General features: G+C 57.5%; 2 protein-coding genes across 5 annotated transcripts in view; one reads left to right on the top strand and one right to left on the bottom strand.

Annotated features, from left to right (window-relative positions):
- Positions 1-2761, top strand: part of Slc66a2 (solute carrier family 66 member 2) — a 30186-nt gene extending 27425 nt beyond the window's left edge. For all 4 annotated transcript variants that reach the window (XM_026381128.2, XM_026381130.2, XM_026381129.2 and 1 more), the window contains one exon: positions 1769-2761. In XM_026381128.2, coding sequence (XP_026236913.1) covers positions 1769-1976 — 208 coding nt within the window. In that variant the 3' untranslated portion in view covers positions 1977-2761. The remainder of the gene's footprint in view (positions 1-1768) is intronic.
- A 2965-nt stretch (positions 2762-5726) lies between these two features.
- Kcng2 (potassium voltage-gated channel modifier subfamily G member 2) lies at positions 5727-21155 on the bottom strand. Its single transcript, XM_026381111.2, has 2 exons — positions 20517-21155; positions 5727-6482 (listed from the first exon to the last, which is right to left on the bottom strand). Exons 1-2 carry the CDS (start codon positions 21153-21155, stop codon positions 5727-5729), a joined length of 1395 nt encoding a protein of 464 aa, XP_026236896.2.
- Between the last annotated feature and the right edge of the window lie 660 nt (positions 21156-21815).

Below are 21815 nucleotides of genomic sequence, written 5' to 3' on the forward strand. Positions count from 1 at the left end.
ACTGTATGATTTACAAATATTTCCCCCACCATTCTGTGGGTGGTCTTCTTGCTTTCTTTATGCTGTCTTTCACAGCAGATTTTACCCATATAGTGCAATGCAGTGTGTCTGCTCTCCCTTCCTTCCTTCCTTCCTTCCTTCCTTCCTTCCTTCCTTCCTTCCTTCCTTCCTTCCTTCCTTCCCATACTGGGGATTTTTTTTTTTTTTTTTTTGGCACCCAATGGTGCTTAACCACTGAGCAACATCCGAAGACCTTTTTCTGTACTTCATTTAGAGACAGTGTTTCAAGGAATTGCTGAGGGACTCAAGTTGCTGAGGCTGGTTTTGAATTTGCAATCCTCCCACCTCGGCCTCCAGAGCTGCTGCAATCACAGGCTGCGCCACCGCCCCCTGCTGCCTGCCTTTTCTTTCATCTCCTCTGAGAGAACTTGGCCTAACACAGGGTCACCTGACAGGAGGGCTGGGATTGCCTCTGTGGGTATCGTTGGGTGGGGTTCAATGGTTGGTGGAAAGTGGGGCCTGTCCCTGGTGCGCTGGGGCAGGATGGGTGGCGTGCCTGTGGGAGGGAGGCAGCTGAGCAGGTCTGGGAGTTGGCCCTCATCTCCTAGACCTGGGAGCCTTTCCAGTGGCTCCCTGGGACGGGATCAGGTGAGGGGTGTTTCAGGAGTGGTGATCTGGCAGCCAGTGTGGAGGAAGCCTGCTGGAGCCAAGAGGGAGGCTACGGGAAACCAGGAGGTGTAGCTGGGGAGCTGCAGCTGCCCCTGGCCACCAGCCACCAGAGGGAGCTGCAGACAGAAAGCCTGGTCCCTGGAGCTGGCAGTCCCCTCCCTACCTGCTTCAGTTCCCCTGGGCGGCTGAGCCGGACGGTGGGCATCCTGCTGTCTAGGGCTCCTGGGTGGGATCTGGGCCAGCTGAGTGTCTGCTGTCTAGGGACAGAGGGACTGGCTTCGGGTGGGGCTTAGCACCGTGCTGAGGCCAAGCTTGGTGTGCACCGGGGACCCCCTGGATGGCAGAACTAGTGGACTTGCTCCTTGTTCTCACAGATGGCGCTGGGGTAAAGGATCACAGAGACCCAGTGGGAGAAAGAGGTGGAATTCATCGTTTCCATCAATCATGCACTGAAATCAAAAGCCCTGGGTCCCAAGCTTGGTGGCTGTGGCTCCCAGTGAGCAGGTCCAGCCCCTAGTGTCAGGGTAGCTAGTGTCAGGGCCTCTGGAGGCTGGGCTTGAACACTTGCCCCCACAGTGGTGGGTCAGGAGGAGCTGTGGCCTGGGGAGTGGGGGTGAGGGGTTCAGGAAGCCATGGTGTCAAGCTCTGGATCATACCTGTGCATTCGGGGCCACTCAGAGTGAGGGTACCGGCAGCTGGTTGGGATAGGACAGGTGATCCTGGGATCAAGGCTGCAGCTACACGCCCTTCTGCCTAAACCCCGTCCTTCCCAGGCTTTGGAGTTAGCCTCATGGGACCTCATCCTACTTACTGTGTGACATTGGAGCAGTTACTTAACCTCTCTGCTTAGAGGGGTACACAGGCCACCTCTTGGTGTTTTGAGGCTGGCTGGTGCACAACCCATATGTGCAATTATGAGGACCAGGCCTTGGCCCTGGGCCTGTGTCAGTCCAGGCTGTTGGCCCCACACGGTGCCAACCCACCCCAGGCTGCACTGGGTCCCCCTCAGTAGGCCACAGCACATCCCCCATTCCCTGGATCACACTGCTGACCTCCCTGTGTGTCCCTGTCCTCTGACTTCCCTCTTGTGTCTCCACAGCCTCAAGATGGTGCTCATGTGGACCAGCGGGGACACCTTCAAGACAGCCTACTTCCTGCTCAATGGTGCACCCCTGCAGTTCTCAGTCTGTGGCCTGCTGCAGGTGCTGGTGGACCTGGCCATCCTGGGGCAGGCCTATGCCTTCGCCTGCCACCCCCAGAAGCCAGTCCCCCACACTGCACACCCTGCCAGTGCCAAGGCCCTCTGAGGCACCAGAGACAAGACTGTGTGATCCTGGCTGTGGGCACTAGTCATCCTGTGCTCCCACGCCAGGGCGGGTGGGCCCAAGGCCACACCAGGAGCAGGCTGGGCATGGGTGGAGGTGAAGACCTGGTGCCAGGTTCTCCACCAGCCTGTGTGAGGGGTGGGTGCTTGGGGTGGCTGGGGACAGGCCAGTCTGGCACTGCCCGTGAGGACAGTGGGCACGGATCTTGCACCCAGGGCTAGCTCCCAGGCGTGTTCAAGTTGACAGGAAACTTCTCAGACGCACTGGCCTGACCTGAGAGGCTCGGTCAGGAAGGAGGGCGGTGGGGCTCAGTAGCTTCCCTGGGCAAGCCTGGGGAGGGGGGCCCTGCAGACCCCGGGCAGGACCTGTGGCTGCCAGGACGGACAGCAGGCCAGTGTGAGGGTCCTGGCTGCTGGCGGCCCCTCCCCATGCTGTCCCCACCTACCCGCTGCCACTGTTGCTGTGCCTGCCTGACGGGTCGCTGGCCTGACACCGCCGCCATGTTCCCCCTTTCCATGCCACACCGGTGCCATGTGCTTGACAGCCCTGTGCCATCTGGTCACTCCCAGCCCTGAGAGTTCTGGATGCTTCTGTGGACTCCCACATGCAGAGGCCGCGGCAGGCTGTGGTCAGCACCACGCTGGTGATGGCAGGGGGCGCTCTGGTTGGCCAGGAAGCCACAGCACAGTCCCTGCCTGGCTTCCCTCAGATTCAGTGTCTGAGTGAGGCTCTTGCTTAGCTCTGTGGCTGTAAGATGCTTTGAAATGTTTATTTTTTAAAAATGAAGGTAGATGTCTGTAGTGGTAATTGCTTCCAAATTAAAATGTCACCGACCGCAGGTTCGGTGGCTGCTCATTGAATGTACCTCAGCTGGCTCTGAGTCAAACTTCTGTGTGCCTAGGGTGGGGCCAGCATGGGTGGGGGGGAGGTGGCCTGGGAGGAGGCACTGTCGTGGTGCTGGGGAACTGTGCAGGTGCCTGTCAGTTAAGCCAGAGTTCCCACCACACCTGGATGGTCACCCCCTTTCTGCTGATTTTTGAGCTGAGGCCTGTGCAGTGAGGGGGTTGTCTGCACCAGGTACAACACCTGCTGGCTCTGGCTCTGGCAGTGAGGAGGCTGAGGTGTGGCAGCCCCACTTGGCCTCATGGGCGCAGTGCCCGCCTCCATTCAGATGGCCTCACTGGGCCCCTGCCACCTCTGTCCTGTGGCTGGCTGCTGCCCTCCTCAGCAGCACATGCAGAGGTGGGAATGGGTCTCAATATGGCTCTTGAGGTGGTGGAATAGTCACATTTCTCAGCTCAGCCGAGTCGCTGCTGCCCTGAAAGGTCCCTACCACTTTAACAGCAGTGCGCTGATGACGTGGTGACTCACCACTGCTCTGGCCAGACACCCGGGCAGGTGTTTCCGGTGTGGAGTTCATCAGAATGTGAGGAAGGGGCTGGTGGGAATCTAGGGAATTCACGCCCCCTGAAAACAGGCAGGGAACTGAGCCGGGGCCGCCGAGCCAGCCGGAGCCCTCCTGTGAGGACAGCCATCTGGCAGCTTCAGAGCCCAGGGTCAGGCCAGAGCTCAGCGGCAGCTGGGTCCCTCCCCCTCCACTGTTCTCAGCAGAGCTGGCCAGTGCTCTCTCCTTTCTGGTGACCCGGGGGCCTCTGGTGCTCCCAGCCTGGTCCTGGAGTCTCCTACTGATGCCTTTGGTCCTCTCCTGCTACTTACCTGGCCTCCCAGGACAACCACCTGGGTTTATTTCGGGGGTCCTCATGGTAAAGGTCAGCGTCCCTGCACAGTGGGAATTGTCTTGTTCCTGGAGGAGGAGGTGAGGGCTGAATACAGGCCTGATGCGTGAGGCTGCCTGGGTCTGTGTTGGCAGGTACCCTCTACCCCTTTCATCCTGTTGCCGTGAGGGCAGTTCACCTCGCATTGGCTCCCCAAGTGTCGAGGGACACGAGCCAGAAGGAGGAGGTTCTGGCTCTCAGGTGGACTTACCTGTTCCCTGCATTTCCTGTCCTCACCACACCTGTTCCCCATAGCATGTGGCCCGGTGGGGAGGAGAAGAGTAGCCTGCCCAGAGTACAGGAAGAGGGGCTCAGCAGCCCCAGGTCCTCACCATTCAGACTGGCCAGGTGGCAGGTCTCAGGCCAGGGTGCCACATGTGGCTGGGCCCATCTCGGACAGTCATTTCCTCAGGAAATAAGGGCATCTTTTCTTCCCTAAGCTTGTGCAAGAATCCAGGAGAAAGTGGGGAGCCCTGAAGGTAGTCGAGGGAGCGAGGGCTCTCCCATGCTTGCTGGCCTCTATCTGGTCTGCAGGAAACCCGCTAGGTTGCTGGGAAGACAGTTACTTCAGTTTCCAGGGCCCCTGTCCTTGACTGGGGAGCCCAGGTGTTTGTGTGCATGCCAACACGTTGCTGGGGACAAGGGGGGGAAGATGGGGGTTGGGAGCTAGGCTCACCCCATGCCAACCTCAGAGCCTGGGTGCAGCAGGTTATCCCAGGCCTCTCTGGCTCTGAGATGAACCAGCCTACCCTGGAGAGCAGGCACATATGTGTCTGGGCTCTGCCGTGGACCTAGGAGTTTGGACAGCTGGGCTTAGTGGAGGGATCTGGTGCGGTCAGAGTGTCTCTGGTGGTTCCCACTGTGGCACCTGCCGATTCCCAGGAGATCCTTGGGCCCCAGGCCCCCACTCTGGGCAGACCCAGAGTGTCACTCAGGTGACATTCACCCAAGGAGCTCAGCCAGGAGCTTTCCGGGGAGGCTGCACTTTTTATTGGTTTTCAGTGGAATCTTAGGAAACATCCAAGGGACCCACAGGACCTCTGCTCACCCCAGGGGTCCTGAGGAGGGTACCCTGCTGTCCAAGACCCTCTGGGTGCAGTATCTCAGGTGTGGTGGCCAAGCTCATCAGTGAAAAAGTACAAAGTGGCATCTGGAGAATTCTGTCCTGTCCTGAGTGGACTTGCCCATGCCTTTGTGGACAGGCTGCTCTGGCACTCGAGTCCCTGCAGGAAACATTGAAGGAGCACCTGACCCTCTTGCCCCGATACCACCACATCCTACGCCGGACTTGAGAGTGGGGAGTGTTTTCTACTTGTGAGGCCTTGAGAGCTCTGATCCAGGGGGAGATGCAGCCCCTCCATGGTGGGTGGGTGGAGGGGCTGTTGAAACACCACATGCAAACCTGCTCTGCCACCTGCCAGGGGAGGCCCTGTCACCTGAGGAGCCAGTGTCAGGGAATGCAGGTCAGAGGTCTGGGCCCCCACCAAAGGAGGGTTACTTAGGGAGAAGCAGGGCCTGTGAGTGCCTATCTCAAGACTCTGCCCTGTCACTCTGCAAGTGACATGGACTGGCAGTGCTGGATGTCTCCCTCCCATGGTGCACTGCCACTACGGGTGACCAGGCAGCAGAAGGGACTTCTGTCTCCAGCTGCCCCACTCCTGCCAGGGCTGCCCTGGCTGACAGGTCAGGGTCAGGCCCAGGCCAGTGTAGCTTGGCATTTGCTCCAGGTGTGGGATTTCTGGGATCCAGTGGATTATTCAGTTAGCCACAGAAAATTTAAAACCCCAGGGAAAATAAGAGGACCCAGGCTGGTGAGCTCTCCAGGAGTTACTGGGAGCCCGAAGCTTTCCGAGGCCAGTCGGTGCACTAGACTAAGCTCTGGCAGGTCTGCAGGCCCCTTGGTGGACCTCCAGCGACTGCACTTCCTGAAGCTCCAGAGCAGTACCCTCCTGCCAGCTCAGAGCGGCCCTGCTGGGCCCGGTGCACCCCTGGTGCCCTCGGGGTCCTGCGAGCTGACCTCGGTGGCGCTGGCTGAGTGCGTGCTGTCCTCGCACAGGGCGGGCTCGGGGCTGGCAGCGCGCTGCTGCTCTTTGAGCTCCGAGTAGGAGCGTGAGAAGGTGTGAAAGATGGAGGTGACTGGGAAGGCCATAAGCAAGATGCCGCTGAGGATGCTGCTCAGTGCCACCACCTGCCCGGGCAGGCTGCGCGGCACCATGTCGCCGTAGCCCACGGTGGTCATGGAGATAACTGCCCACCAGTAGCTGGCCGGCACGCTAGAGAAGTCGCGCCGCGCACCCAGTTCGCGTTCAGCCAGGTGCACCAGCGGCGCGAAGAGCGCCATGGCCACGCAAAGAAAGAGCAGCAGCAGTCCGAACTCGCGCGCGCAGCGGCGCACCGTGAGGCCCAGCGAGCGCAGCCCCAGCGAGTGGCGCGCCAGGCGCATCACGTAGAGCACGCGCAGCGCGCGCAGCAGCCGCAGCACCAGCCCCGCTCGCTCCAGCAGCTTGTTGCCCGCGGGCCCCGCCGCCAGGCCCACCAGCAGCGACACGTAGAAGGGCAGGATGGCCAAGATGTCGATGATGTTGAGCGGCCTCCGCAGGAAGGCGCACTTGCTCTCGGCCTGCAGGGAGCGCAGCAAGAACTCGAAGGAGAACCAGGCCACGCACACCGTCTCCAGTACAAAGAGGCTGCGGCACTTGGTGGAGCACTCACCCTGCGGAGGAGAGGGGACACGAGGTTGGGGGAGCTCGCTGCGGCCTGACCCAGCAAACTGAAAAGTCACTTAAAACCCGAGCCACTTAAAGCCTCTGAAATGATGGCCAGCGGTGCCTACAAGAAAGAAAGGTCTCAAATTAATAACCCAACGTTCCACTTAAAGCAACCAGGTAGGGGCTGGGGGTGTGGCTCAAGCGGTAGCGCCCTCGCCTGGCATGCGTGCAGCCCGGGTTCGATCCAATTCATATTCTCTCTCTCTCTCAAAAAAAAAAAAAAAAAAGCAACCAGGTAAAGAAGAGTAAATAAAATTCACAAAAAGTGAAGAGGTCGTAAGACTAGCACTGGAATTTGCCAGTAAACTGATGCAACTGGAGACTATCATGCTATGTGAAATAAACCAGTCCCAAAAAACCAAAAGCCAAAAGTTCTCTCAGATATGTGGATGCTGGCTCACAATGGGGTGGGGTGTCACCAAATTGGACAGGGCACGGTGCCTGGAAGGGCGGGAGGCTGGGAATGGGAAACTTTCCTATGTTCATGGATGAGTAAATGACCAGTGTCACTCCACATCATGCTCAACCCCAGGAATGGGAAGTTGTACTCCATGTATGTAAGATAGGTCAAAATGCATACTTAAAAAGAAAAAATCCCCCCCCAAAAAAAAAGAAAAAGAAAAGAAAAAATGAGTGCTGGAATGAATGAATCCAAAACCTGATTCTTTAAAGAGATCAACTAAAGAGACACATTTCTAGCTAGTGTGACCAGGGGAGAGCGAAAACTCAAACTACTGGAATCAGAAACAAAAGAGGGGACATTGCTACCATATGGGCAGGAGTAAAAGGACCAGAACAACGCTGGGAAGGAGGTACCCACAAGTTGGGTAAATTCTAGAAATGGGTGAAATCTATAAAGGCAAACCACAGAAATGGGCCTAGAAGGAAGCAGGTGAGGAGACTAAACTCAGGGGAGTGGCAAACTCAGGGGGGCCCAGGCCCAGAGGGCTCCCCTGCTGAGCTCCACCAGCTCAGTGCCAATACCAGCTCTTCACAGGCAGAGGGAACACAGGCTCCCATTCTGGCCTGTGTTTACCAACCCGCATAAGAAAACTGCGGATGGAGTTGTTTGTCCATACCAGTGCAAGATGCTTTAAGGAGAGCAGCAAACTGAGCTCAGCAGCAGGTGAAAGTAAGAATTGGACATGAAGGACTCATCCCAGGAAAGCAAGGTTGGCACAGTCTCTAAGAGTCCATTAATGCAGTTCACGGAAAATGCGTTGGACAGAATCTGACCCAGGGCCGATGTCCTACCCACAATGAGGAATCATGGCTCCTCATACCCTCAGTGACCTTGTAAGGAGGAAACCTTGGCAGTGACCTCTGGGTCCTGGGCCCGTCCTGCAGGGAGTCCCCATAGCAGCCTGCCCTGCTTGGCTCAGTCCCGTGAGCATCTGGAGACAGCAACCTTCTAAGGCTGTTGTTGGTGGGGTTACCCTAAGCAGAGGGTGGTAAAGCCCCTGAGCCTTCCATCATTGGCAAGACCTCAGCTCAGGATGGCTCAGATGCTCCTAGTGCACACCAGGTCTGGGCTCAGCAACCCAGTATTTTTGTCTTGAGATGGATCTGTGTGGCTTATAATTCCTGGGCTCAAGTGATCCTCCTGCCTCAGCCTCCAGTGAGCGCAGCCCCAGCGAATGCAGCCCCAGCGAGCAGCGTGAGCAACAGCCGCAGCCCCAGCCCCGCACATGCCACCTCACCCCGCTCCACTTTCAGACCACAAGCATGTGTCCTAGGACAGGGAGGAGTCATCCTGCATATTCAGGCCCAGGCACGGACGGATCATGTCATCTGCAAGAGGCCCAGAGAAAACCACAAGTTCCCACAGACTTCTCTGTGCTCCAGTCAGCTCACTCTGAGCCGGGCGCGGGCCAGCGCAGGGCAATGTGTATAAGCTGGTCAGTGTCTTCCACACCCCCCTGGCAGTTCCAGGTTGATCTCGTCCTTCCACGTGGCTGGAACTGTTCCTTGCCTTCCTGAGGAGGGGAGGGGCAGTACTCTTGCCTGTAGAAGGCCCTCTGACCCAGTCCAATGACCATGGATGGATTTTTGGCGAGTGTGGGCTTCTGGAGTTCCCACGTCCAGGCATCTGGACTCCGTGTGTGTGAACCCTCCAGACGCTTTGGTGAAGACATGGCACCTACAGGTGTGGGTGCACTCCACTCTGGAGCATCCCTAGCCCTGCACCTCCTGGGCAGCTTGCTTGGGCTGTACACCCGGGATCTGAGCCCTCTCCAGGGACACTGCCCTAAAGCCTTCCTGGGAACATGGCTGCCCCTGCTCTGATTCCATGACGGTGGAGAAGGGACAAACCCTGTGTCCCTGGGAGATCTGGGATGTCCTACCCCTTGGGTCCCATGTGTGTCCAATGAGTCCCCACTGGTCACCCTCAGCTGTGCATGAGAAGGCGTCTGGGCCACCTGGCACAGCCACCTAAGCCGTAAGGCTGGAGAGACTGCGGGTGGGAGCCGGTGGCACAGGATCTCCAGAGGTGATTAGCTGGGGGGGGGGGCGGTTTCTGGAACATCCTCCCTGAAAGCAGACCCTGATCCTCAGGACCTGACAGGGCTGTCTGAGCCTGGCCTGGCAGGCAGGGCTTCCCTCCTGCTCTGACTGTGGTTGTCTGGCCTTCACATGGCGCTGACCCTTGGATCAGTCTGAAGGCTGCCGCAGCCCAGGGAGTCTGTGTCTGAGCTGGGGGGCGCAGGGTACCCCTGCTGTCCTGCATGTCTGAGAATCCCTGAGCCACGTTCAGATGTGGAACACATCTCAGCCTCTCCAGTGGCCTTTCCCACAAACACAAAACCGAACCTGCTGAGAATAGCAAGTGACCACACCCTGGAGTCCCCCGGAGCACCTGGAAGACACGTGCCATTACCAATGCTGGGTGCTCCCGACTCGACAGCAGACAGGGGCCACTGGGTCTTAGGCCCAGGGTGGCACAGGTAGGACCCAGAATGCATTCATACAAACTTGGCACAAATACATTTTAAAAGCCTTCAGAGAGGGTGTCCTCTGACCTGAGAACTGTTTCAGAAAGTGGATGCTCAGGGGCTATCAGAAACGGGCCCAAAGACTTACTAAAAGGGGAGTGTGGGCTGGGGATGTGGCTCATGCGGTAGCATGCTCTCCTGACATGCATGTGGCCCGGGTTCGATCCTCAGCACCACATACCAACAAAGATGTCGTGTCCGCCGAGAACTAAAAAATAAATATCAAAAAAAAAAAAAAAGGGGGGGAGCGCACTTGTGGACCCAGCCTCGTGGGCTCTGACAGGTACAGAGCCTGTCTCCGCCTGGAGGGTGGTTTCATCCACACCACTTGCCTGCCGTTCCAGAAGGTTCTGTATGTTCAGGCAGCTGCAGCCTTGGGTCTGGCTTCCCACTGAGAGTGATCTGAGGGTCACTCTTTTTGTGCTGCGATGGAGTACAAAAGATGGACCCAGGCCCCGGAGCATGCAGGGAAGGGCTCCCCCACGGAGCCCTGCAGCCCACTCTTCTTCCTGCTGGTGTTTGTCAGCACTGGGGACTGAACCCAGGGGCACTTTACTAGTGTACTACACCCCCAGCCCCTTTTTATTTTTACTTGGAGATGGGGTCTCACTAGGTTGCCTCCAGAGTTGCCGGGATGAAGGCATGGCCCCTGTGCCTGGCACGGTTCCTGCTTCTGAGGCACCGTCTCTCCCTGCTTCACTCCACTGGCTATTGAAGCACACCCTTCAGCCACTTCCAAGAGCAGGTGCATGGACACCTTTGCAAATCTGGAAATGCTTTTCCTCTACCGTCAAGGTTGGCTGAAAGTATAACTTGGTGTACAATTACCGGTGGAGGGCAGTCTGCACTCAGAAGAGCAGGCGCTGTCTACTGGGTCAGCTCTCAGCAGTGCTGCCGAGGTGAGCCTCACACAGAAAACACGGAAGGCTGGTGTGTGGTTGTGTGTGTGCCCACAAGAGAAGCAACCAGTGACCAACACGAAGATCAGAGGGGAACACGACCAGCGTCCCCACCCCAGCCCCCCATGGTCCTGGGGCTGAAGGGTGTTCTGCCTGTTCACAGGTGGGACTGCCTTTCTTCCCTCTCCCCAGGAAGCCTTTAGAAGTCTCAGGCTTCCCTGCAGGCTGGGGGCGAGGGGCCACTAGGAGTCTAGGATTGAGGGCTCTGAGGCACTCTGAGCACGTGGCACCCGCCTGTTGGGGAGGGCCAGCCTGCCAGGCTCCCTTCCTCCCTCCTGGTCTTTGAGCTGCAGGTGCAGTTCCTTCCCAGAGCTCCGCCCAAAGCCCTGGCCTCCATCCGGCCTGCATCTTCCTGCTCCCTGCAGTGAGCCCTGTAGGCTCTGGGTCCGTCTCAAGCATGAGGTTCTGATGTGGGTGGGTGGGCTTGCTGGACACAGAGTCTCACCAGGGACAACCAGCCAGCTCGGCCTCTGGCAGGCCCAAGTGACAGCTGATCTTTCTGGTTCCTGACTAGGGCTTTTGGACTCCTGCTGGGGTTGGTGGGGTAGGCTCAGGTCCTTGCCCAGTGCCTGCTGTGGTCCTGTACACCACAGCCCTCGATGAGGGGCCCGGCGAATAGACCTCAGGGTGTGGGCCGTGCTGGGCCACCTCCTTGTGGTCTCACTTCCCAGTCTCAGTGTCCCTCGGCTGCCTCTGTGTGCCATGTCCCGCTGCCTTCCTTTCCACAGCGTGTGGACACGTGCACCTGTTCCCTTTGTCTGCACGGTCTTCACCGCGCACACTGAGCGCTCCCTCACCGTCTCCGTAGTAGGGTTGAGGGAGCAAAAGAGAAGATGTGGCAATCCGTCTCCTAACTGAATTCCAAGTATCAACTATTTTATTTCTTTTTACAAAAAAACCCCAGGAACTTAAATGTTCAGTACTAAAGGGAGGCTTGCTGAATAAATTATGGTCTTACGGAAACAATGTAGCCATGACCAAGGCCACCAGAGAAGACAGGGCACCGACACCCTCATGTCAATGAGCTCTGGTTTCCAGCAGGATGGCCAGCAGAGCTCAGTTGATGGTGTGATGAGGGCTGGGGTGTGGCTCAGTGGTACAGCACTTGCCTGGCACATGCAAGGCCCTGGGTTCCGTGCCCAGCTCAACTATTTCCTGCCCACATGTGCAGAAACAAAGCAGGAAGACCACCTTGCCACCTAGCAGTGTCCTCTGTGTGCAGGGGGACTAGGGGGTTCTAGCTTTCTTTCTCAGGCCATTTACACGTTGCCCAGCATATCCCTGATGCCCAGCAAAGCTGAAAATTCACAGGCACTGCAGGAGGGTGCCCTGTGCTGTGCTCTCTGCCAGGTTGCTGGGCTAGGTGCTGGCAGAACAGGTGGTAGGAGATGCCTGGGGCAGAGGGAGCAGCGGGCTCACCAGGAACCACAGCCACCCCACTGTTGGAAAGCTGACCTGTCAGGAGCCGGCCCCATCAGAGGTGCGTGTGGACATTGGCCCTGGGTGTTCTCTCATGAAAATGAACAGAGGCCTCTGATCCCTGGAGGTGGGGTGGTCTGCGCTCAGCAGCAGGACGCCTGGATTGCACTCGTGCCCCAGTACTCAGAGTGCCAACGCACCCGGGTGCTGCACCCCTGCCTTTGTCCCATGCTGTCAAGCCTTCAGCAGCAGCAGCCTGCCCAGGAACACCACCACGCTCCACATCTCTCCACAGACACGTGTGGGAACAGGAGACAGAAAGGCCCGTGGCGAGGGTCCAACCTCGCGGGCGGCTGCTTCACCGAGCCCCGAGGCCAGTGCCTTCCCTGGTGGGTGTGGAGGGTGCTTGGTGTGTGACTGGATCCTGACACTGCCCACGGCCCTCTGAAGAGCGCCTGTGTGTCCTCCGGACACTTCCTCCCATTGCTTCACCAGTCCCGCCTTCTGCCTTTGGCTGGGACTATGGTTCTGAGCTCCATGCTGTCCCACGCTGGACATCAGATGCACCTCTCTTTCCTTAGTGACTCTGTGCAATTCCTCTTTAGCTCCCCTAAGCACCAGAAAGAAAATATTCAACTCATTTTACTATGAATTTATAACAATTCAGCTTTGAACTGAATGAGGTTTATTTTTTTTAATTATTGCTCTTGTCAGATCTGGTGTTGCAAACAGAGAAGGAACAGAGGAATAGAAAATCGACCCAGGAGAACCCACTGTTTAAAAATAGCACAACAGCCATTTACTCGGAAATAACAGAGCCCCTCCTTTCAGATCATCTGCGCTGAGCGGGCTCGTCAGCTCCCTCTCCTGCCAACGCTGCCTCAAGTGCTTTGTGCTGGTGACACGGAAATGAACTTCATCAGGACCAATCCTGGCTTCTGGCCTCCCCAGCCCAGCCCAGCCGGCCCCTGGAGGCTCTGCCATGAGCCGTGGGTCCTACTATGGGGATGCATTGAACCCACAGAGCCTGTCTGGTGACCCCTGGCTTGCCAGGTACCACAGGAGTGAGCCGTCCCTCCTGGGGCTCTTCTGCATCTACTCATCTGCTCGGAGGCCCCCAGGAGGTGCAGATGGTGAGGCCTCCTGTGAGTGTGGACAGGGCGCCCCCCAGGGCTCCAGGTCACCCATCGATTTCCTCCATGTCCCACAATGGCACAGAATCCTGAGCCACTGTTCTCCACCCCGTGCTGACCACAGCTGTTCACCAAGTCCATGTGCCTGCTCCCCTCCACGTCGGCTCTGTGCCCGGCGCAGAGCACTGAGCTCTTGGTTGGCAGAGGTGAGCCTGTTGGAACTGAATAGACTACTATCACTACAGACTACAGCTGGATGGAAAAATGCTGTTCTAATTTCACCTGGTCCAACAACATGCCAGGGCCCACCCTACACAGGAGATGCAGCTGTTTCTCCCGCTCAGCTCCCACACAGGACCTCGTGGCTCTGGAGGGGCACAACCCTGAGGAACCTGCCTCCAGCCCTGCCCCACAGGGCTTCCCGACTCCTCAGACCTCCCGGACATCAGCCACGAGCCGTGGGTGCTGCAAGTCTGCCCCTAGGTCACAGCTAACTGCTGGGGGGAAGGACAAACCGTTTTAAAGCTTTTTTTTTAAACCTTTCACCACCTTTTAACTTTTGTGTCGTTAAATATTTCCTGTGTGGTTTCTGGCTTTCTTACCAAACCTAAAAAGATTTCCTCCACACCCAAAAGGGAAAATAGATTCACTACATTTTCTTTTATTAACTGTATGGACTTAGTTTTTTCCAGTTTCCCGGAGACCTGAAATTCATCTGAATACTACCCAGCACCACCCAGGGGTGGCCGCCCTTTCCGGTCTGACTGGTGAAGCTGTCATCTGCAGGCTTCATGCCCCCACACACTGTATCTGGATGTCTGGTCATTTCTGTTTAAGACAGAGTCTATGTGGCCCAGACTGGCCTCAAACTCCTGGGCTCAAGCGATCCTTCTGCCTCAGCCTCCATATAGCTGGGAGCACAGGCCCATGTCACTGTGCCCAGCTGCCTGGTGTCTCTGGACTGCCAGTGTGAGCGGCTTCTGTCCCTGCTGACCACGCTGTTGGGATCTGCCTAGAGCAGCTCCAGCGTCCACCGTTACTCAGATACATTTCTCACTTTGCCTACAGCAGGCCCCGTGCGGGTCCTTACTAAGGACACACTTGTTTAATGAGAGGCGGATTACTATGATGAGGTCCTCAGGACACCCTGGTTCCCAGGTCACAGGAACAGAGCAGGGACCTTCCCTGGTGGCTTCCTGGGCAGATGGCTGTGCTGCCTCCCCCACCTGCCCCTCTCCTGGGCCCCCCCAGCAGTAAGAAGCAGAAAGGCTTCTGTGAAGAAGGGGATGGTGGGTGGCCAGCCCTCAGGTCAGGCATCTGTCCCGCTTGGTGCTTGCAGCTGAAGAGCTACTGAGAGTTTACGGGAATAAGTGGAGATGAAGGATTTTTCCAAGTGTCTATGATTTCATTGCCTCCCATCATCTCCCTAAATAGGACTGAATTATTTTGACAGAGAAGCTGCATTTTTTAAGGGAACTGAATCCATCCAAGCATAAATTCATCAGGCCACACCAGCTGGGAGGACCGACTAGAGGCTGCAGTCAGGGTCCAGCTCTGCTTCTTAGTTCACAGCTCGGCCTCTCCTCCTCTAGGAGCTGGTGGGGCAGGGTTCAGCCAGGGCGTGCTCACCGCGGGCTGCTCAGGGAGGCAGAGAAGACCCACACTGACATTAGGAACTCCAGGCAAAGAAGCAGGAGAGGCCCCAGGCCCTGCCTTTCTGAGTGGGTCACAAGAGCCCTTCCATGTATGCTGTGTGAGCAGCAACCCTGGGTCCAGGACTTGGGAAAAGGTGAGATGGCAGACACCCTTTCCTCAGGGTTCTCACCAGCTGCCTGCACCCACAGTGCTGCCTTTGTCCTCCTGCAGGGAGGCAGAGGGGCCATCCTGGTGGGCCGGGACCTCCACCGTGGAGCCCGTCCTGCTCTCCCACCAGCTGTGGCATCTGATTAGCTCTCACGTATTTCTGTGGACAGCAAATCTGCTTGGCATGGAGAAGCTGTGGGCCCAGAGGCGAGGGGCCCTGGCACGCCCCTCCGGTCACATGGTGCGTTTGCACGCTCTGTGGAGAAAGGGTGAAGCAATGAAATGGAGGCAGGAGATGTGAAAGTTCAAGGCCATCCTGGCCACTTAGTGAGACCCTGTCTCAAAATGAACAACTAAAAGCTCTGGGGATGCGGCTCAGTGACCCTGGGTTCAATCTCCAGTACCAAAAAAGAGGGTAAAGCAAGTCCCCAATTCCCATGCACCATTCAAGCAAATCCCTTTGAAGAACCTGCAGGTGACTGGCGAGGAGCCCGAGCTCCAGGGAGAAGTGACTGTCTGGGGGTCTGGCAGCAATCGGAACACACACACCAAAACCCATGCCCAATTGTGCCTCTTTTGGAGACAGAGGAGAGACCAAAAATCTTGGATAGGTTATGGAAAAAAGAATCTGTGCTTCTATTCTAGGCATTTGAATACATTTTCCCACCAGACTAAAGCGAAAACCAGAAACACAAATCTCCTAGCTTTCTCTTGCCAGATCTGGGCAGGGAGCAGAGAGAACAAACCTAGAGCTTCCTCTTTGCCTGCACTGAGCAGCCTCACCAGCTCCAGCTGTTCCTTGCCTCCAAGAGCCCACGTGGCCTCCCACAAAAGCAGGCAGTGATCCCGGATGTGGGCACTGGCCTTCTGTGCCTCCCACATCCATCTGGGCAGCATGGTACACTGGCCACTCAGGGGTGTGACAGCACTGGGGACTCCTGCGGGGGAGGGACCAGCTGCCTGGGAGAGGACTGCAGAGGAGCAGGATGGCCGAGCCCCTGCTGTGCGCTCACCCCACTTGGCAGCACCCTGAGGAATGGTCCCCACTTCACACAACAGGAAGGTGGGCGACCACATCTGACCCCAGGCCCGAGGCCCTCCAGGATGCGCAGCATAGATTCACTCATGGCCGTGCTGCTGGTTTGCTGAGGGGGGGAGCAGGTCTCTGCAAACAGGAAGAGAAGCCAACCCAACCCATTACCATGAGACGGGACGGGGAGTCTGTCTGACTGGGCTGTCCAGGCAGGGCCCGCAGTGCCCTGAGCTCTGGCCAGTACCCTCGGCCCTCTGTGCTCCAGCATGCAGGGGCCAGCATGCAGGGCAGCAGTGTGTGGGCACTGTCCTGGGCCGCTGTGAAGATGGCTCCACCCAGGAGTGCCACACAGGCTGGTCAACAGACCCCCGAGGCACCCATGTATGGCCATGGGTTGCCCCCCACCCCACTAGGTTTTGTCCCCACGCCTAGGAAGGGCAGCTGGGAGCCTCTGGGAGAGACCATGCTGACCCATGCTGCCCACCCGGACCCACTCTGGGTGACAGAAGAGAACTGAATGCACCCGAGCATAAATCCATCAGGCAACACCAGCTGGGAGGACGGACTTGAGAGGCCAGAGTCGAGGGTCCAGCTCTGCTTCTTAGTTCACAGAGAGAAGGAGCCGCATCCTGTGGAGACCTGACACCACAGCCCTAGCACAAGTGCCACCATGCAGTGGCCATCATCCAGCTGTCACCACACCACAGCCTTCACCCCCACAGCTGTCCCAGCACCACGGCCACCACTAGGCCCTGCTGTGGCCCTGCCACAGCTGTCATCCATGGCCCACACTGCACCATGGCTGTCACCAGGCCTGGGATGGGAAAGCCCAGGCTGTGGTTCCCATGGGAGTGCCTTGGTCTGCCTTTTCCAAACGAACCATGTTAGTATTTTTTCCTTTCTCTTCTTCTTCTTTTTTTTTTTTGGTGGGGGGAGTGAACTGAGAGGTGCTGCACCAGTGAGTTGTATCTCAGCCCTTTTCACTTTACTTTGAGACAGTGTCTCACTAAATTGCTAGGCTGGCCTTGAACTTGCGATCCTCCTGCCTCAGCATCCTGAGTTGTGCAGAATACCTGCCTGGCAGCAGATGGTGCTCAGTGTGAGCACCCCCATGTGTGGGTCCAGGGCAGCTTACCACAAGGCTCAGGGTGAGCCTCAGAAGCTTTATCCAAGCTTCAAGCTGGAGTGCACAGCCCTGGAGGCTGGTCAGGGGCCCCACAGAGCACGCAGGGCCCAGGAAGGCAGACGGGAGGAGCTGGGAAGTGTGATTCCTCCTCACCTCGTGGATGCTGGTGAGCCAGGGCCCCACCATACAGCCCCACCCTGGTGGGGAATGAGTGGACTGGGCCACGGGGTGCCCAGCGGCTGGTCAGACTTTACCCTGGATCTGTCTATGAGGTGCTTCTGGGGGTGACTGACACATGAGTCGGTGCACTGTGCACGGGGGAGGGGGGCCCAGCTCAGACACAGCCCTGTCCTCGCCCTAGGCAGAAGCCGACAAAACACCAAGTGCAGTGTGCACCAGAAACAGCACCAGCTCCCCACGCTGCAGACCCATCCTCAGGGGGTCTAGGAGCTGGACTCCCAGGTGTGAGATCCATAACTGATCACGTGGGCCTTCAGTTCATCATGCAGATTTAAAGAGGAAAATCGACCTACACAGCCAGATGGTCAGAACGTGAAAGGAAGTGGTGGACCTTGAGAAATGCCCCTTACTGCAAGCTAGGCAGCCACAGGCGCTTCTCAGAGTCTAGTATGCACGGGCCCAGGCAACATGGCCACCCCTGCACAGGAGAGCTCTCCCAGCTCCCTGCTGGAGTGAGAAGCCCTGTCCACGCCTCTTCATGGTCGAGTGGCACTGAGACCCCACCCTGTCCAGAAGCCAGCCCCTGGCAGGCGCTGACCACTGGGGTGCCTTGGACCTGCAGCATCCTCAACCTCCTGGCCTCACTACAGAGAGTCCTTCCAGGTCATTCCACAGCCATCAGGGTTGTTGCAATCAGGGCCGGTGCAGCACCTGTGTGTTCATGTGACACCTTTGTTGTGGTCCCTAAGCAACCATCAGCACTGGATGGCAGCATGAGGTGGGGGCAGAGACACACTGTGTCCTCCATCCAAAACTCATGGCAGTCACCCCAAGCCTGATGCTTGGACAGCAGGCAGGTCTAGGTGCAGCTCCAGAGCACACGATGCCGGTGACAAGCCCACAGGATGGGGATGACCCAGCAGATGGCCCCTCCTCCAGACCCTCCTGCCCAGACATCTCAGAGTGAAGGATCTAACCTGCAGCATGAGAGCTGGTCCTCAGGCTCAGGTGCTGGGCACAGGTGAGCCCCTGCTCTAGGTCTCAGATCTCGTAAGCAGACAGGACTTTATGAATAACAGTCCTCAGGCTGCTCAGGGCCCCAGGAGGACTGCCTCACAGCTGCATAGAGCTGAACTGTGAGAGTTCGCAGGAGACAGTGCAATTCCAACTCACAGGTCTTCCTCCGATCCCCGCAGCCAGGCCACTGCTGCTCTCTAGCAGTGACACATGTCCCTCCTCCTCTGGGTGCCTGACCAGGTGCCAGGAGGCAGATGCATGCTGAACTTCTCTGATGTAGGCAGGCAAGTGGCTTCCAGGACAGGATGTGGGTTGAGCCCTAGCACTCGACCTAGAGGCCAGGGTAGCCCCCAGAGGCCTCCCCATCCTCATTCTGGAGCCCAGGAGACATCACCTCACAAGACAAAAGGGACTTATGGGTGTAACCAAGTGAAGGGACCCAGGATGGAAGTGTGTCCTGATCACCAGTTGGGCTCAGTGTGGTAAGGGTTAGTGTTAAGGGGACAGCTGGGGCCAGTCAGAGCAGGAGACAGGTGGAAGCGGAGGCCAGGGATGTGTACTGGTGATGGAGGAGGCTGCAAGGACACAGCCTGCAGAAGGAACCGCCCTGTGGCACCTGGGCTTCTGGCCCCTGTACACCCACTGTGAACTTTCGCCCACAGGACTGTACCAGAACGAATCTTGTTTTAAGTCAGACAGGCTGTGGCATTGCTTCGGGGTTATGGAAGGAAGGCAGTGATCCCAGATGGGCTCCAAGCAGGTGCTGTCGATGATGAGCATCCGTCACTGTCCTTGCTTTCCAGGTCCAGCTGACTAACATCATCCTTATTCTAGAAGGGTGTGGGACCCGCAGCCCTGCCCACAGTGCCTGTAGCTTCCCATGTCCCTAAGACAGATGTTCTCAGAAGTGTCTTGTCACAAGCTCCTGACCATTGGCAAATAGCTTTCCCAGAGCCCACACTGGCCAGCACCTCTGGCAGCATGGACGCCTCTCCCCATGTCCTCCCACAATGGAGGCTCCACTCTTGAATGTGAAACTGAGTTAGGAAGATAGTGTCTGGGAGTGTGAAGAGGTGTGATGGGGACCAGAGATGCCTAAGAGGATCTGCAGTTGGGGCTGCCCAGATCCTTTGCTGGCCCAGGCAGCCCTGACTGCTCCCGCTCCCTGGTCTTATGTAAGTGATTTCCCCCTTCTGAATACTGCACTGAGTAATTGCTACTTAGAAATACAAACACATCAGTATCTTTTTAGAAGCAGAATTAGCAACTCAGGCTTGGTTGAGATGACTGGACATGACAGCTCAGTTGTGGGACCCTCATCAACGAAACAGGCCAACCAATGTCCAAAAGTTACATGCAAACCTAGCCTGTAGTAAGGCTGCCATGCTCCTACTCCATTCAGCTCTCCTGCTTCTCTGAATGAGCTAACCCCTGGAGGGCTCCAGCTCTTGTCCCTGGACACCCAAAGGGCTCTGGCCAGCTGACCAGAGGTGGAAGGTTAGGAGCCTCTGTAGGAATGAAGCACCATGAGAGGAGTGACCGTCCCTTCTCTACTAATCCTGACACCTGCCCTGGTATACACAATGTTTTCAGGACATTCCATGATGCACAATGTGTGCAAATGCAGGCTAACTGCAAGGGCAGTCTTTCTTCTGCCCTTGCCTTGTCTTGAGAACTTAGTTTAACCCACAAGTGACACTTCTGCCTAGCTCTTCTGTGCTGGAATTCTCCCATTGGTCAACAAACCAGAAAGAAGGGGGGAGAAAGCTACTGTGATATGATGGAGTCTCGCCCCCCCCCCCAAAGCTGGCTTGGCTCTGGCCCTGCTGCCCCAGGAGAACATAGGTCTCATTCCTTTGCCCTGGAATGACCAAATTTGGGGCCAAACCACACAGTTCTCTAGACCCTTAAGGTATCGCATATTTTTAGCTTCAGGTAGTCCACCTGGCTGAGCTGTTGGAAAGACTCCAGAGAAAGTGGATCAGGCCTGGATATGGATGCCCAAACTGACTCTAACCTAGAGCCCAGATTCTGCACACCCACCTTCACTCACGGCCCAGTGGTCAGGAAGGTCTGATGCCTGTGGCCTCACCCACCACTGCAGGAGGGTTGTACACAAACAAGACCAGGGCTCTCTTGGGGCCCTCTACCCCTCTATGTCCTGTCCTGTCCCAACCCCCGCGTGTGTCCCACCCATGTTGTTCTGAGATTGGCAGGCGGCCAGCGTTGCCACCTCCCACATGCTAGGCTTGCCCCCAGCCAGCACTTCCCTCCCCACCCTGCCCAAGGGTGGCCCCACCGACCCACCACACTCACCCGCTCCTCCTCCGCACGGATGTCCGGCATGGTGCTCAGGCAAAGGCCAACCGCCGTGACGGCCACGAAGGCCACGGAGACAAAGGCGAAGAGCTTGCCTGCCAGCCCCGAATGTGGGTTGTCCACCACATCGCGCAGGCGCTGCCGACTGCGCTCTAGCCTCCCCGGCCCGAGGGCGCGCGCAGGGCTCCCTGGAGCCACGTGCCCAGTCTGCACAGCGCGGGCCTCGGCGGCCTCCTCCTCGCGGCGGCGCAGGCGGCGCAGGCAGCAGCGCTCCAGGCGCGCCTCGTCGATGCCCCAGTAGGCCAGCTCGTCGCGGAAGGCCAGTGCGCACGGTCCACGCAGCAACCGCAGCTTGCCGGCGTGCAGCAGGGCCACTATGGCACGGAAGGCGCACGGGCTTCGGTCGAAGAAGAACTCGTCACGGCTCACGTCGTAGTCATCACACACGCGCAGCAGCTCGTCGCGGCCTCGGCAGGCGCTCAGGCGCTCGAGGCGCGCGAGGGGACAGCGCGCCAGCGCGGCCCAGGCCAGGCGAACCCTGCAGCCGCCGACGTTGATGATGACGTGCCGAGCGTGGGAGGGTCCACCACCAGGCGGCCAACTGGGGGGCTCCGCGTGCCCCGGGAGTAGGGCCATGGCCCCATGTGCTCAGAGGTGCTGCCCCAAGAGGTCACGGAGCCGCGCTCTTAGGAGACGGGGTCTGCAAGAAAAAAGAGGCAGGCGGCAGTGAACCTGCTGCTTTCTCCTCGCGCATTCCCAACCTCACAAAATCCAAACAGCGGAACTTTCAAGCTTTCTAGCCGAGCTGGTTAAGTGGAGACCTGGCCTTAACTCGTGGCCTGAAGAACAGTGACACATGCTGGGATTTGTGTTTTGGAACAGGTGCTGGAGAGAGGCTTGCACAAATTCATATTGGGGTCCGTCTTAGAGACACAGCCAGAGATCTGGGCAAGGCGTTGCTCAAAACAATGGGGAAAAAAACCTGGTAAGATAATTCTAAAATCAACTCTTTTTGAACTCTGGGAACTAACCAGCAACCTCGGAACACTCAAAATAGCACAGCCCAGTCTGAAGCTTTGCAGTTTTGACTGTGCCCTCCTCTTCTGCTCTGCTCCCAGCTTAGCAGTGGCCCTGGAAACACAGCCTGCAAACGCTCTCCCCTACAGTCGGACCTCCTGCACTAGAACTGTCATTACCTGGATCTGTCTGGTGGTTCCCAGAAGCCAGCTTGAAGGTCTTGGCTTTCTCTCTCATAACTGGCAACTCTCCCAGTGCCAAAGCAGGCAGTGTGGAGGG

Source organism: Urocitellus parryii, chromosome 13 (assembly GCF_045843805.1).
Source record: "Urocitellus parryii isolate mUroPar1 chromosome 13, mUroPar1.hap1, whole genome shotgun sequence".
In the NCBI taxonomy this organism is placed as follows: Eukaryota; Metazoa; Chordata; class Mammalia; order Rodentia; family Sciuridae; genus Urocitellus; species Urocitellus parryii.